The sequence below is a fragment of the Cynoglossus semilaevis genome, chromosome 5 (assembly GCF_000523025.1).
Source record: "Cynoglossus semilaevis isolate Cse_v1.0 chromosome 5, Cse_v1.0, whole genome shotgun sequence".
Classification (NCBI taxonomy): domain Eukaryota; kingdom Metazoa; phylum Chordata; class Actinopteri; order Pleuronectiformes; family Cynoglossidae; genus Cynoglossus; species Cynoglossus semilaevis.
In genome coordinates this window covers 17,377,054-17,393,972 of record NC_024311.1, presented here as the reverse complement: position 1 = coordinate 17,393,972, position 16,919 = coordinate 17,377,054, and the positions used below count along the sequence as shown (strand labels likewise).

Genomic DNA, 16,919 nt, shown 5'->3' with positions numbered 1-16,919 from the left:
CGCTTCGTCGCATGCTTCGTAAATTCCGTCCTGACGGAGGATAATCTGTCACATACATCATTCACGCGCTGCACCTTCTGCTTGTTTTCAGCTCCTCGTTCATCACCAAAATTTACAGCTGCCGTATAATTCCTTCCCAGACAGGACCTTTTTTTTTTTAAACAAATATTTGGGGTGCAGCTATAAAAATGTGTCAAATGTAGCTGAGGTTGGTGGTGAATCAGACGTGAGCTGATACACCTGTGTGTTTGACGTCGTACCTGGACGGAGTTCAGCCGGCAGTAGCCGTTGAGTGGGAAGCGGATGACGTGCGTCGGGTCCTGGTTCCAGCCGGCGTTGACTGAGTTACACATCACGTCTCCGGTCTCGGGGAAGATCTCCTCGATGAGGACCTTCTCCCCGCTCAGGGCGATTCTCTCGCCCAGGTCGGGCGTGACGCGAACCACCAGGCAGTCGCAGGGCTGTGACATCCGCCGATGCTCCCGCTCCTGTTTCCAGCGCTCCAGCTCTTTGATCATGGGCGTCAGCTGGTAGTAGCGAGCTTCTTCGTACAGCAAGAAAAAGTCCTGGAAGGGGCCAAAAAAAAAAAACACTGATATTTAAACCTTATCACAAACACACGGAGGGAGTTTCATTACATTAAACAGTACCACCAAGGTCATCGGTACTTGACCCCGGCAACAACCACGGAACATTAAAACATCAGTAAAAAGGCCGATGTGGTGAGTGTCCTGAAGGGTTAGCCGCCGCCGCAGCAGCTAATGACTAAGTGTCCTTGAGCAAAACACTTGACCTCTAATTATTCTAGCAGTAACTGCTGCTGCTGCTGCTCTTTGAGCTTCAGTCGCACATGAACTCAGAAGGGTGATTATTCACCAAGGAAAACCTTCATGTTCTTCAATGTTTATCCATAAATTAAAGTACTTGGATGTTGTTATATACATAGGAAAAAGGTTCAATTCTTGTCTTTTCAGTTGATTTAAAAAGATCTTAAATCATGAAAAAACTTAAATGTTGTGACTAAATAATCGCGACTACACATGAGCATGATTAAACACGGTGTCTTTAAGAAAGCCTGTTGTTTTTGGGTGTTTTTTTGAAGTTCTGGGCTACTGGGGGTGCGTCAACCCACTGCGGGGTGAGTTTGGGATCGCCTTAATAATGTCCTTACTGTAGTTTAGCTGCGATGGGATTTTTTTTTTTTTTACACTTTTTTATGAACTACATTTGTATAAAGTAAAACTGAATTAAGATTGGTGATGGCTCTGACCTACAGGGCGGCGTTACACTCTCAGTTAAAGAATTAATAGCCACGGCGCAGCTCAGCCCCACAGTCGCTCTGGGGCGATGCTACGCTAGCCATTAGCATGTTTTAGTGAGCAGACTCCAGAAAGACAGTCAGTGAGTGGGACGGCAGCATTCCTGTGTGCAGACAGTCTGCAGCAGATTGCTGCCTCCACCTCCCGGGCAGTTCCTGCTGGGGGGCATTTGCCCCTGTTCTCCTGCCTTTAATTTCCCACAAGACCAGATGGCACCATCATTCACCAGGACCATAGAACCTTCAGAGAGGCGGAGGGAGGGAGGTTCACGAAGAGAGGCAGACGGGAGGTGAGGAAACAGAAATGAGCCGAGTGAACATGAGGACAATGATGAGGTGGAGGACGTGAATATACTCCTCACCAAAAGGGGGCGGGGGTTTATGTTAATGAGCTATGTTAAGCTCTTATTAGAACAAGATTTAATTAGCTTTAGACCTACGTGCTGCAAATCCTTATGCCAAACAATTAGTAATTAATAAACCTCTGTTGTGATTAGTGTTTCTCGGTGACAGGGAGTGACGGCTTCATTCATCACAGCGGAGGAACTCGTTGTATCACTGAGTTCCGTCCTGCTGTTCTCCTGCTCCAGGTTGTGGACGGTTCTAAAGTGTGGACGTTGTGAAATCGCAGCAGTAATAACAGATTCCACCCTGGCTGCTTTTTTTGTCCTGCAACAGCTCAGCACCCAGAGTGAGTCAGTGTGTGCTCTGCAGAAACGGCACATGTTTCACATCACCTGCATCAAAACATCAGGCTGCAGCAAACAACCCCGAATCTGTGGCCTTGAACGGCGCCGCACGGTTCACTGCTTGATCTGAACCGTGCCTCTTAATCTAAGGTGCAGGAACGACACCTAAACACCACCTCGCCTCCGTGTCTCCACGATGGTGCAACACTTCCTAAGCTTTAAGGTTTCAGGATGTGAAAGAAAGAGCGCTCCTTCTCTCCTCTCCCCTCCTTTCCCCCCCGTCTGTTCCTCTCCTGGCCTTTTCTTGCTGCAGCTGACAAAACTCATACGAAGACACTCCCCTTCAGGCGGCTCTCTGTATCAAAGTGTTGCTCCTCATCCTTCACGGGTCTGAAGCCATGGATGGATATGTTTTTAACAGGGGTCTGTCTGCGAGGCACTTTAGTCATCCCGAGCAAGTGCAGAAAACAACAGCGTAATCCTGAGCAGCTGAGGTGAGGATGAGACGGAGGACGGGGGCCAGCAGCTCCGTCCCGGCTGCCAGAGATGCTGCGAGACAATTCATCCCCCCGTCCTGTGTCCAGACAGCCCGTTTGAGCTTCAAAATAATGATCTGACCTGATCGCCCACCAGCAAGGCAACAACTCAGGGAAGGACAGCGGGAGGATGAGGGGAGGGGGAGACGGAGAGAGAGGAGAGACTGGGAATGGAACTGATGGAAGTCAAAGAATGAGGAGCGTTCTCTGTGTGTTTTGAACAGAAACACACACACACACTAAGCTCTATCTGCTGTTGATTAAAATACACACACTCACTTTTTATACACCACGCAGCACAAAGGACCCAAAAACAAATGTCCAAACTCAGGACGTGACTATTATTTTTAGATTCATAAAGACATCATTGATTTCAGCAGCGCTGGATAAAGTCCTGTAGAAACAACTGCCTCCCGATGCCTGGTGTTTCTGCCCACTACAGGCCTGAGCGTTGCTTACACTCTTGTGATTTCACACACTCACTTTTTTACACCACGCAGCACAAAGGACCCAAAAACAAATGTCCAAACTCAGGACGTGACTATTATTTTTAGATTCATAAAGACATCATTGATTTCAGCAGCGCTGGATAAAGTCCTGTAGAAACAACTGCCTCCCGATGCCTGGTGTTTCTGCCCACTACAGGCCTGAGCGTTGCTTACACTCTTGTGATTAATTGTACTTTGAATAATGAAATGAGGACAGATATTAATAGTGAATATTATGTTCCAGCGATATAGGCTGAACAATTTCTTTTCCCCCTTTTCCTGCTCAGACTTTCACATTGATTTAGCTAAACACACAGCACCATGGCTGCCAGCAGCAGAACGACCCAGCCCTGGGGCGACGGCAAGCCTGATTGTGTTCAGATAAGGACATGCTCAGTTCTGCATTATTTTTCCTAGGCTTCATGCAAATTGAAAAGGTTTTCAGATCGACGCAGGCTTATGCGGGTAGTTCGTGAGGAGTTGAAACAATGAACTCCCATATTTTTTTTTTAACCGTGGCGCCTGATTGGACTGTCAAGATTTCACAGAAAGGCATGAATAAGAAAGAGGAAACTAATCGGTTGTGAGTCAGGCCGTCATTTGCCAAAATATGCGGCGCTCTCACGTCATCTTCTATTGTCTGAGGTTTTGGCTCTGGTGGAGAATGATGAACAAACCTCTGTAGGATGGAAAGGTCGTGCAAGTTAACGCTGAGTAAAACCGGAGTGGAAAATAAACGAAGGAATAAAGTATCGGACGAGTGGTTCCTCGAACAGGAAGAGAAAAGAAAGGTTTTAGCGGCAGTGCTAACAGTTTTCATGTTAGAAAAGTTAGGTGTGTTACGCAAACGGCTGCCAATTGTGATGCAATACGCTAGCTAGCCAAATGGTTGAGGAACGATTGTTGATACGTTATAATTACGTACTGGTTAGCATTAGCAGCTATGAGTCACAGCTCAGTTTGTCCAAATTAACAACTGTTTCCCAGATTTTTTTTTTTTTTAAACATTAATATTAAAACTACACCTGCTTTGTCCTGCTAACAAATACTCAGATGTACTACACAGGTATTACATTTATATTTGTAAACTAATAGAAAGCACACTGTGTGGATGACAAACGACCGTCGGCACACTTGAATGCCGTTCTTCTGATATTTTCATTTACTCACAGTTCACTTAAATTCACTTCAGGTCTTTGATGCAGAAATGAAAGAAAAACATCTGTGTTGGTTTGAAGGCAGTGGCCCAAAAACAACAACAAAATGCACCGAGAACTGTGTACAAAACATATTTGCATGATGTTAACCTTCACTGACCATTTCACCACATCAGCTTTCCATCGGTTTGTCCTTGACTCTGTCTGTGAGCAGGGAAGCTGGTTACCACAGAAGAAGACTTTTTTAACCTGGTCTCACCTTTACAGAAACAACACAACCATCACCACGACTACTCCTTTAACTGAGCCACATTTGAATCCAGTAGTTTCCAAACTGTTCCTCATACCTCTGCTTCCCTTGAAGGAACCCGCCCCCCACTTTGGGAACCACTTCTTTACGTATATCAAAGGTGAGGTGAGGTATGTGTGGGAGTAACTGAGGCACCAAGAAAACATCTCTGACTTTGGAGACTCAGATGTCAGATGGTATTTGACTCACTGTGCCCCCCCTGTAATAGCTCTGTGCCCTCTTTAGGGGGCCCATCCCCCACATTGGGAACCACTACCTTATTACCAAATGTGTGGGAGTAAAGTGGATACTACTAAGACAGTGCGACAGCACCGTGTCTTTCCTATGGGTACTTGGAAAACATGAAGGAAAAATGATCAAATATTAACAAACTGTTTTTTCACATTCGTAAACAAACCGGACAGATGGCTTTACAAATCATTATGATGTTCAAACTATGGGAACTGATGATGCAGGACAGGAACATGTGACACCGCTACACAAGTACACATAACGTTGTGATGTACCTTGAAGTCCTCTGGCAGCAGCAATTTACAGGTCCTGAGGAAACTGAGAATGTAGCGGAATATCTCGCCGTCTCGATCTATGAAGTAGTGCTGCTTCAAGCTGTCCAACACGATGGGCTCGGTGCCATTGAACAGACGACTGATTCTGAAAATTGAAATTGACACACACGTGCAGGCAGCCACACACACACACACAGAGAAACACACACACACACACAGAGTAAAGAGTCAGCCAGCTCCCTTCAAATGCATGAAACAATTACCCTCCATTTATTTTTCAATTTTATTAGCACTGAGCTTGAAATGCATTAGCATCCCAAGTTGAAACAAGGGGCTCAAGGCACAGTCGCTCCATTCCACACTTGTTTGAAGTGTCCTTTCTGCAGGAAGACTACGACAACACGCTGGCTCGACGCTCGTACTCACAGAAATTAATGGCATGAATGTAGCATTACAGCTCTATTATAGCATCTGTCAGACGGCTGGAAATGAAACAGGGGCAGGAAGTGGTCAGGTGACGCACACTGATGCGTAACGACGTGTATATTGGGATATTTATTTACCATGTGCACAAAACAGATCGTTTTACCTCTTTGGTATTCTCTCTGTGTTCATGCTAATATAACACTAATATATTTATGTCTGGACAGTGGACTAGAAATGTGTGCTCCACTGTCTGGTGTCCAACCTTTTATAGGTATTGGGTGCAAAGGATTCCAACAAAACAAACCACAGAATCATAGTAAAAAAATATTTAACGGGCTTCAAAGAACTGAGGAGAAAAGCAGGCGTTTACTTCTGTAAAGAATAACCAAGAATGTGCATATTTTCACTTCAAGTTAAAGTAAGCTACAGGGCGATCATTAAGGCAAAGAGTGGAAATTGCTGTTATCTAAAAAGTTTAATCACCATGTAGCCCAGACACCATTTCCTCTCGTTCCTGCTTTGTTCTAACACCCTCCCTGTTTTTGTGTATTATAACCATCCTCTGTTATTGGTTTTGAAAATCCCTGTTAATATTGTATCAGCGCTTTTTGATGATGTAAAAACCTTAGGTACAAGTGTAACAATTTGTAAAAGACTTGATCCTCGTTATAAAATAAAAGACAGTGATAAGAACAGGGGAAACATCTCTCTCTCTCAAACAACCTGTAGTTGTGATTTACTAGAATCACCGAGAATCTGGCGATACGTATTTTATCACGATACAGGGGCAACGATACAATATATTGCGATACTAAAGGCAACACAATATATTGAGTTGTTTTTTTTAATAATTTAACTGTAGGAGAACTGTCAGAATAGTAAACACAATACTGTAACGTCAGTTCACTGACACTAGAACAGAGGGATCCACAGTTGGAATCACTAGAGAAGAAATTACACCAGAATAAACGGAACCAACGCCATGAATATCTGGATTGTTAGAAAGATCGTATTGTTTATGTGATATTTCCCTGTTTATGGTCTGGTTTATTGAGTTTTGTTTTTCCTACGTTATCGAATGGAACCATGTTTTACATCGTCTTTTTTTCCCCTCTTTTCTTTCCCTCCATGCTGTCAAGTTTATGGTCTGGTTTATCGAGTTTTGTTTTTCCTACGTTATGGAATGCAACCATGTTTTACAGCGATCGTCTTTTTTTTCCCTCTTTTCTTTCCCTCCATGCTGTCAAGAACTGACACATTTTCCTTTGCCTTTTATACATCGTCTTGGTTCCGCTGTGTTTCTGTATAACAGTCAGTTTAATTATAATGTGTGACATATAATCAGCATTCATGTTTAATTGTCTATTCGGTGTTAAGTTGATGCAGAGTTGTGTTGACTTATTTTATATTAGTGAATCGTTGACCTTTTTATCTGTATCCATGTCCTGGGATACACCAGGCGTACCTTACCAATAAACCGACACTGAGCTGAAGAATATCAATATGGTATCGTGAAACGATATCTCGCGATATTTCACTGCATCGATTTTTTTTTCTTTTTTTTCTCACAGCCCTATGCTTTACACAGGGAATCTGTTGAATGTAACATCTTTGACGTCTTTCACAGAAACAGCTTGTGGCAGGGCCGTGCGTCTCTGTTATTATCAGCGTTTTGATGTAATCAGCTCTTTAATCACAGCAACAGCTCGGAGGTCGACTGACAGAGTTGTCTGACAAAGAAAACGTATTTGCAAACACGCCGCCCGTCTCTCTCTCTCTCTCTCTCTCACACACACACACACACACGTACGAACTCCAAGCCCCGTCTCATCATTGGCACTGTCAAACTCTATTATAAGCCGGTGAAGGGGGGGCCGCAGTGGGAGCATCAGAGAACAAGGAGCAGCAATGGATTCACTGACAAACTCATTTCACTGAATTCACGACGCCAATTATGCTCTTTGTCAAAGTGTGTGAGCGGGTTTGCATCGAATGTACTTCAGGTGGCGCTAAACACTGGAGATATCGCCATCACGTTTACCCTCCTTTTATCTGTGGCTTTACTGGGTGAAGGAACAAAGATGGTTCTCCTTTTCTCCCCTTCTTCCCTCCTGCCATCCTCTCTCTTTCTCTTTCTCTTCCTCTCTCTCTCCATTCTTCTGCCTTACTCGCCTTCTCTCTGGAAATCGATGCAAAATGCTTTATAAAAAACCAATACTCATCTCCCTGTTTAGCCCGAGGTGTTCCTTTTTCTCATATGGTCTTGCAATTCTTCCAGCTAGAATTTCACCATGCCCCTCCAGGCCAACTCTGTTTTTCATCTCCACTTTTTTTTTTTTTAAAAGCAATTAAAATGCTGCCTGTTTTTCTTTTTCTTTGCCTCTCCTCTCCCATCTCTCCCTCCATTTCCTTTCTCTCTCTCTCTCTCTCTCTCTCTCTCCTACTCACTCGGTTTCCTCATTCCCCCACTCCCGTTAAATCTTGGAGTAGGAAGGCGATTTGTTTTGAACAGGTACAACAGGGAAAGAACAGGGAGGGTTAAATAAAGACCAGATTTAAAAAACAGACAAGATGTTAATGTTGGAACACAAGAAAGAGGAATTAGAGTCAACTTCCGTGGTCAGAGAAAGTGACACTGGTTTCAGTTGCTCTGGTTGTAGAAGCATTTTAAATGTTGAATATTTAAACAAAAAGGTTAAAAGGTAGAAACATATAATGTATGTGGCAGAGTCGTGTGTGTGTAGACGATGGTAGAGTCAGTCCATGTATTCAGGACAATAACTAATCAAACCTGCAGCGGTAGTGCACACTGATCCCACGGCTACTTCCTACACAGGTTGACCAACATCAGGTGTTTACACTTCCCGCCTGAAACATGAAACCTCACCATTTATGACAAGGCTTTTGTTTCTAGTTCTAAAGAAATACCCTATAAAGTGAAGGTCAACTTCAGTTAAAAAACAATGTAAATATACATTGGGTGTTATTAACATGAAACCTTTTATGACAAGGCTTTTGTTTCTAATTCTAAAGAAATAACCTATAAAGTGAAGGTCAACTTCAGCTAAAAATCAATGTAAATATACATTGGGTGTTATTAGAAGTATGAAGCAGTGGTGTGTAGTAACAAGTTACATTTACGTGAGTAAGTTCTTCAAAATAAAACACTTCTAGGATTTGTTGTAAATCACTATACTTTTTACTTTTACTTGAGTAGATTTATGAAGAAGTACTTTTACTCCGCTACATTAGGCTATACTGAGCTCGTCATTCGTTACAGAGATACTGGATAAAACTTTAGCTTTCCAGTATCCAGTTCTCTATACGTCCACGATCCAGTTTCATTACTTTTATTTTGTCAGAGAGAGAGAGAAACTTCCGCCCAAGGCTCTACCGCGTGACTGTGTTTAACCAGTAAAACGTAGCCCTTGCCGCGCATTCCCGTCACGTGACTGTACTCAATCTCAGCGGCGGGACGGGTTAGCTTAGCGGCTATCGCGGTCGATATCCACAGTCTTTGATAGCGAAAAAACGGTAGAATCAACGGTCGGCAACGCAGACGAAGACGAGGAGACGAAGACACCCCTGGACTCGTATTGAAATGAAATGTTCAGTTTACAAACAGTGCGAAACAGCAGTTACATCGTGCGGCGTCTTTTGTGTCTCCCAAAGCAAACGGATATTTCAGCATTCAAAAACCCAACGTCTCACCTGAGGAACTATTTTGCGGTAAGTTTGACCTAAAATCGTTTTGTGTTATTAAGTTATGTAGTAAATATTTATTTGTACTCTTATGTATTATTCCATTGATTATTTAAAGGTATTTAATTCATTTGTTTTATTTTATTATTCTATTGAAAGGATAAACTCTCCTCTCTGTAATTATGTCTAGCTGATTGAATGCTCATTAAAACTCTCTGTTATTTTGTCTAGCTGATTAAGTGCTCATTAAAAAATAAATCAGATGTTACTCAACAGTTACTCAGTACTTGTAGTTTTTCAACAAGTACTTTTTTACTCTCACTTAAGTAATTATTTGGATTACTACTTTTACCTGAGCTTTAAGTACTTTTTTACTCTCACTTAAGTGATTATTTGGATTACTACTTTTACCTGAGTAATATTATTCTGAAGTAACAGTACTTTTAATTGAGTACAAGTTTTGGCTACTCTACCCATCTTTGAGTATGAGTATATAAGTGGACTTGATAGTATATACAAAGAGTTCATCAGCGCAAGGTTGTTTTCTCCTCATAAGTAATTAAGAAAGTGCACTCATCCACATGAACTCTTTCAGTTCAGCAACTTTCAAAATAAAGTGCTTGGTATCTGCAATGAATCCCAATTTAGTCCCAACAAGGGGCCAAATGAATTTCAGTTCCTGTGCAGCTGCGAAGCAAAACAACAATATCTGGAGTTTATTTTTTTTTTTCTGTAGTGATTTAAGGCACAACCTCAAAATGAAAAAAAGAAATAAAGTCCGATTATAAGTTGTTCTTTTTCATGTAATAAGTGCAGCAGGTAGTGAGAGAACAGAAATGCTTTTAATTTCCAAATCCTACAGGATCTACTTGGTCACCTGACTGACCATTTCTCTTCTTCCTGTTCTGCCAAACTAAACAAATGCTTGCATGACTTGAAACAGCTCAGGTAACATTACGTCTGAAAATGTTAGTTTGGGTGGTGCATGTTCGGCTGCATGACGACGTTTTCAGTGTCAGATTAGGTTTGTTGTTCCCAACAACTTGGTGGCAGCTCTTCACTCTTAAACACAAACAGCGGACGGGGAGCGTTCTTGGCTCACTCTAAACTATTTCCAAGTCAACGGTAGATTAGCTCCAGCTTGTGGATCTGAGCTTCATCTCCTGTTCTCCATCACTGAATGCATGCGCAAAATGATTGGCTGCAAAACTGGCAGAACACGTGTGGATCGGCCGGTCACGCTGACAACCAGCTGATTCCGATCACTGGCCTGTCGATCAGTCCATGTCCAATGTTGAGTTTGTTAGAATGATTATTTGTTTTTTTCGCTCAGTATTTTGAATCAGATGTTCAGATGTGTCAACAGGTTTAGACAAACATTATGTGATCATCTCTATTACATCTATTTTAAATGATCATTTGTGATAAAATTGCATCAATTAAAATAATGTATTTTCACATGTTTTGTTCAGAGGTTAAGTAAAGTTGTCATTTCGTTTGGGAAACAAATACCATTTCAATGCTGGGCATTGGAATGGTATTATAAACCTGAGGTGTTTTTTTTGTAACAAAGATGTTTTCCTGCTGTGTGCAAATAGTCATCTGTGTATCAGACGAGTGCTTATAAATATTTATCTGATTGATCTTCATAAATAGATTCACATGATTCACGTGTCCATTTTGATCTGCCCTCGCCAGTACATTTTAACAACGCGTCATCGAAAAACAAGAATCCCATACCTCTTCCCTTTTACTTAGATTGTTGATATACGTGAGCAGTGTTGAGTATTTGAAAAGTTTTCTTTGAAAAAAACCCTAGGTTGCCTGAGGGCGGGCTTAGAAAAGCTGAGAGACTTTAAAATCTCTTTTCAGAAACTTACACACGGGGTATAGAGTGAGACGTCCACGGCCATTTTCATCACACTGATTTCAGCTCACACAAAAGAGCATCAAGTCTGGTCTGGTTAAGATTGAACACCAGCGGACGCAGAGGATTCGTCTTAAAAGAGAAAAATGTCTCATGGTGCTTTCAAAATAGTTTCACTGTCTGTGGAACATTTGGCCTAATTTCTTCCTCTTCTTTTTTAAGTGGCTGCCGAGATAATCTTCTGTGACAGCGACACAGAGTGCGCATCAATGTTTCATGACCCTTGTTCCTTAATATGGCCAGCACATTGGAAGACGAACGACCGCACATTAGTTACTAGACTAACTTTCTCTGGGCACGCTTTATTATTTAGAGTCCAATCTATTAAAAGTAATCATCGACTATAAACTCTTTAACCTCGCTCTTTTATGCCACGTGGACTTCACTCGTGACGCGGTGCCCAGTCGGACCGGACACGGCAGAAATGTAGCGTCGACGACTGTGGCGGCGTAATTGTTTTGCTTTCTGCTGTCAGCCATTATACTAATTCACACAAAAGGGCCCCTCCTTCCACTGGCTCCACTGGAAAGTGGAGCCCTGAGGCCAAATGTACACCGAGGAGGCTGGGAGAGAGAAAAACATGGAGTGTGTGTGTGTGTGTGTGTGTGTTTAAGAGTGAGATGAAAAAAACAAAAAGAGAAGAAAGGGCAAAAGAGCATGTGTGAAAGATTGAAAGAGAGAGAGAGAGTGAGAGAGGGAGAGAGAGAGAGAGAGAGAGAGACTGCTTTGCACTCACTCTGAGAATCTGACTGTACAAACTGTGTTTGGGTGTTCTGACATGACACTGCCCTGTTTGTGTGTTTCTCTCTGTGGCCAACATGTTTGCAAATATATTTTTGGATAGTCAGAAGGAAATGTCAATATAAAAATCTTAAAAAAAAACTGCTTTAATCCAGTGTTGCACGATATTTAAAACGGGATAAAAGTCAAGGATCACGTCCAAATGTATCCACCGTTATGTCATTAATAAAAATGCTCCCTGCGTGAGCAGGGTAAATACTGTAGAATGTGAATATTTTAAGAAAACAACCCAAATGGTACACCCTTGTCTGAGACAAGCTTTATTGTAAGAGCCAGAAATAAAGGCAGAGCTTGTCAGGGATTTCCTGTCAGCCGACTCCATGAATATCAAGACTTTATTACCAGGGGATTATATGGATTATGTTTCCTGTAGCCAATTTGGCAGATTTTCTAACAACCCGGTGTATGTTTACACTGGCCCACATGGGACTCTGTCAGCTGACTTTGAATCGCAGACTTAGAGTAATGAATGACACACTGTTTCAGTGCAAAAGGGGCCTAAAACATGGAGTCGTGGTACAGGAGTCAAACCCCAGCAGAAAAGTATTTTCTGCTTTTTTGGAAAGAAAAAAAAAAACAAGAAAAGTGTTTTCTGCTTTTTTAAAAACACCTTTATGGAAAGAAAAATAAAACACCTAACAAATTCAAAGAGCTGCTTTTAAACAACCTGAGTCATTGTAGCTGAACCTATCAGTGACGGTGCATCCAAAATAAAATCCCTCTCTTTTCTCCGTGACAGAATCTTGACGGGAAACTATTGACTTGTTTGTTTTTGGCTGTTGGTTTAAAAAAAAATAAACCAGTAAGGAATCCTTTAGTAGATTTGGAAATGAATAGTTTTAAATGTCGTGTATGACAAAATCTGTTCCAAATATTGACTTTAACGGACTTTCCATCAAATTCTAAATCTAACTTATACAATAGAATTTGTCAATGTGCAGCAGTTGAAAAAAAATCATTGTTAACAGGGATTTCCAAGAAAGAAAAAAAAAACCTGACGCCAGCCAGAAGGAAGAAGCTTGTACTGGTGTGTGTCGGTGTCAGTCGTGTAAATCCTGATAAAAAGCTGTGTTTGAGTCAACACTAAAACATGTGAAAGTGGTTGTCAGGTTGACAGCAGCTCGTGAGAAGTGTGAGAGGAGATAAAAATAAAAGCCTCTGAGGTGTTTTTCACAATTAAAATAATCACTAGTAAAAAAAAAACCCTGCATAAAAATCTAATTAATATTTTGGAGGATAAAAGTGGATATGAATACAGGTTAACAGGAATAAAAAAAAATGTCACTGGAAATTCCACTAATGACTAATAACAACAATAATTCAATTATTGAAGAATTAATTGTCATGAAATAAGCAAAAATGAAGCCTCAAAATGAGATAAAAACCAACAATAAGCCGTTAAATTAATTAGTCCAACAACTGCAGGTAAACCAGGATAATAATCAGACCCTTAACAATTAAAAAACATCATGAAAGTGTCAGATTTAAAACAAAACAAGATGCAAAACATTTCACTTTCAACATGACAGGAACTTTGAAAAAAAAAAAAATCTGACAAAATGATAACGGAAATGATAGTGAATTCTAAGTGCAGCAGATGTTCTTACCTAGAGTCTGGGTACTTGGTGAGGGTCGCCAGGCTGCTGGTGTACATGTGCCCCCCAACATCGATGTGCACGGGGGCGTTTGCCTTGGTCAGCTGAGCCGGCAGGGGGATCCCCTGAGCTGCCAAAGGGGAGACCGGGGACCGGGTCAGAGACAGCCGCGACATGCTTCTTCCCTCCTGAAAGCAGGTGTAGAGAAAGGCCATAGGAGTGAATGGAAAAACAAACAAACCAACTAACAAAACCAAAAAAACAGAAGCTCAGCAGAGTGATCCTACACAGAGAGGCAGATAATATCCTGCCTGAATGGCATCAGATCACTTCCATGTCTGACTGGTCTCATATTTAGCCTGGAAATTATTGCCACCGCTCTAATTAAGTATGTTTGCATCTTTTCATGCAGGTCCGCGGGCGAGGATGGGAGGACGCTTATTGGAAGAGCAGGATGAGAGAGAGAGAGAGAGAGAGGAGGGCAGATAGACAGACAGACAGAGGGAGGGAAAACAGGAGATGAGAGGGGGGTGTTAGGTGTCAGCCTCCAGGGGAATAAAACAAACTGCTGCTGCAATATTCTAATTAAAGGTCGCCTTATGTGTTAGACGTGATGCGCACAGACACAGCAACCACCAATCTGAGAGCAAAGAGGAAAGACGCGGTGGAGATGGAAGGGAAGGGGAGAGGGGAGGGGGAGAGGCGCACACACACACACACACACTTATTATGTACAAAAAACTTGTGTTGTTACCGAGATGTATTTACGGTAACAAGTGTGAAACCTGACTGTGCACCAAAACGCATCATCCACGTTCACTGAGCAGGAAACATATCATAACCTTGGCTCATGCTATTTTGCTCTAATATTATCAATGGGAACAACAACAACAACAACAATGAAATACGTGATTATAAGTTGTGTGTTATTGACAAAGGAAATGACTTGTGGAGTTTCCGGCAGGCGTCACTGCCCTCCACCGGGCGAAGGCTACGGTTCGATGACATGATACAACGTTTGTCCTGACTTAATGGCTCTGCTGTAGTTTTGCTCCTTGTTAGAGCTGCAGGAATGGAACCGACAACCCCAGTGCGGTCACCTTATCGACACCTGGTTGGTCAAGGTGACACAGCAAACGTACAGGGGGTTCTAAGGTGTTTCATCAATAACAAACCCCCGGGTCAGTGTGTGCAGAAATGTATCAATGAGGGAAAAGTTTGAATGTGGTTTTAGAGGCAGAGTGACTGAATGATCAGGTTTTAGATGTGTTTGTTGTAATGAACGGGAACCTGAAGGCCCGTTGGTGCAAAACCAGGATTATTCCCCCGCGGCTCTGAGATAGAGAATGCCGCTGGAAAGACAACATGTGAGACACGGAGCTTTGTCTTGTGCAGGGTGGTGTCCCACTCACAGCAGTGTCATGTTCTTTAACACGATTACAGGGGAACCGCGGTACATTCACGAACACTGGAGGGGAAGGAGACACGGGGGAAGAACTTGGGAAGTTTGTGGAGGGGAGTGGGGGCATCACATAAATAGTCTGTGCTATTTAGATCATTGCACAATTAGGATAAAAACTCAACGTGTCTCCATCAACACACACTCACACATTCCTGTAGAAAATCGCAGCAGCTGTAAAAGCACTAAGTTTCCCTGTGAGCTGCTGTTCCACTGACCCTGTTTCACACTGATGACATTCACGTCACATCAGCTCCAGAGTCCACCGTACAAATGTCCAGATGAAGGCGAAAACAGGTCAATTCCGTCACATGTCTTTACTGCAAATCAACACACTGTACGCATCAAATATTCCTGTTTTTTTCCCCTTAATTCTCCTAAACGCTCAATATGGCGCCATATTCCTGCCGTGCAGTTAAAAAGGGCACGATGTCGACACGTGCAATACGAATAATTCGTTTAACAAAAAAGAAGCCGGTGAAGAGTCCGGTCCGTCCGATCACAGGAGGAGGATTTGTTGGCGTTCACCTCCGGCACCACTTCCTCTGTAGCCTCTCCAACAGAATGTGCGTAAAAACGCTGCTGAGCTATTTCTCAGTCTGCTTGAAACGACAATAATAACAACAACAACAATAATTGAAAACCCTACCGTTTCAAACATCGTAGTGAGTCCAGAAGAGAATCCTCCCGGGAAGCTTCCTGATCAAATCCCTTCAAACTGAAATATATATATATATTTTTTTTTCATCCAAACGCACTCGCCAACACACGGTCGTACAGCACACGGAGCTACGCCTGCAGTGCCGCACGGAGAAAGCCCGAATCTTCGTGCAGTATCCCGCACCAAACTGTGTTGTTTTTTATATACATATACATATATATTCTATCAGCAGCGTATACTCGGGATGGAGGAGTCTGTGAGGAGTCCGTGTTGTTTTTACAACAGCTCTACGGCGACGCTCCCTCACACTCGACCTGTCCTCACTCCGCTTCTTTGCAGCAAAGCGCACAGGAAGCGTCCTTACCTTGAACATAGAGAAGATGATCTCCTTCCCCTTCTCTGCTCGTGTTAGGATACGCGTAAAAATGTGCGCTCCTGCTGGAGATCCCTGCTCCTGTTCCGGCTCCTCGTCTGCCTTGTTTTGCCTAAATGAAACTGCCCAGTGGTTTGTTATGTGAAGGAGAAGAAGAAAAGCCAATAATCCCTCTCTAAATAACAGAGCGGGGCTAAAAGAGAAAAAAATTCTTGCTCCCGGCTGCCCGAGCGCCTCTGGGCCAGGGATTAGGCTACAATTAGCTCAACTCCACTCTCTCGCCCAGGGGAGAAAATGTGATCCCCTCCTTTTATGCCTGCACACATATAATAACTTATCTTATTTTTTTCTCTCTCTTCTTCCCAGGCAAAAGTAGACGGTTGCCCTTTAACGGTGTGAAGTTGTGCGTGCAGGGAACCTAACAGGCAACTGTGAGTCTGAGAGTGGATTTAGAGCAGCAAAAAGCAGATTTTAATCATTGTCATTTGCTCTGATGTAATAGTTCCGCAGGCAGTTCCAGCTCTCAGGCACACGTTTCCATCTCCATCTCCATCTCCAGTCCAAATGTAAAGTTTAGAGCCAGGTTTAGAGCTGCCATGGTCCTTCACTTAGGCAACAGACAATGAAGCTGCAGGAACTTGTTGATAAAGTCTCAGCGGAATAAAAAAAAATGATGTTGAGAGAATGAAGAGATATCCTTGAACCAAAAAAATGATTCATGCGCTGATTTTTCCTGCTTCTCTCCCTTTCTTTCTTTCTTCCTTTCTCTCCCCTCTCTCTCTCTCTCTTCCTCTCTCTCTCCTGCCTTAATGTCTGGGGTAGTAACGCCAAATTTCCTGCAGGCCATTAAAATCAAATGACGTCTATGGACATGCATGCATGCTGCTGCAGAAAGCGCCCTCACAACCTGCCTCCAGCCAAATGCGCCATTTCAATTATAGCGCAAGCGGGGCTTAGATGGAGATATCTGC

The 16,919-nt window shown here is 42.6% G+C and overlaps 1 protein-coding gene across 3 annotated transcripts in view; it reads right to left on the bottom strand.

Moving 5' to 3' along the window:
• The window catches only part of kctd15b (potassium channel tetramerization domain containing 15b), a 24,446-nt gene extending 7,568 nt beyond the window's left edge, over nucleotides 1-16,878 (bottom strand). The window contains exons 1-4 of one of the 3 annotated variants that reach the window (XM_008310873.3): nucleotides 15,940-16,878; nucleotides 13,468-13,643; nucleotides 5,005-5,149; nucleotides 261-566 (exon numbers count right to left, since the gene is read on the bottom strand). In XM_008310873.3, the coding sequence (XP_008309095.1) occupies nucleotides 261-566; nucleotides 5,005-5,149; nucleotides 13,468-13,643; nucleotides 15,940-15,948 (636 nt within the window). In that variant the 5' untranslated portion in view covers nucleotides 15,949-16,878. The other 2 variants (XM_008310872.2, XM_008310871.3) reach the window with 2 other exon arrangements.
• Between the last annotated feature and the right edge of the window lie 41 nt (nucleotides 16,879-16,919).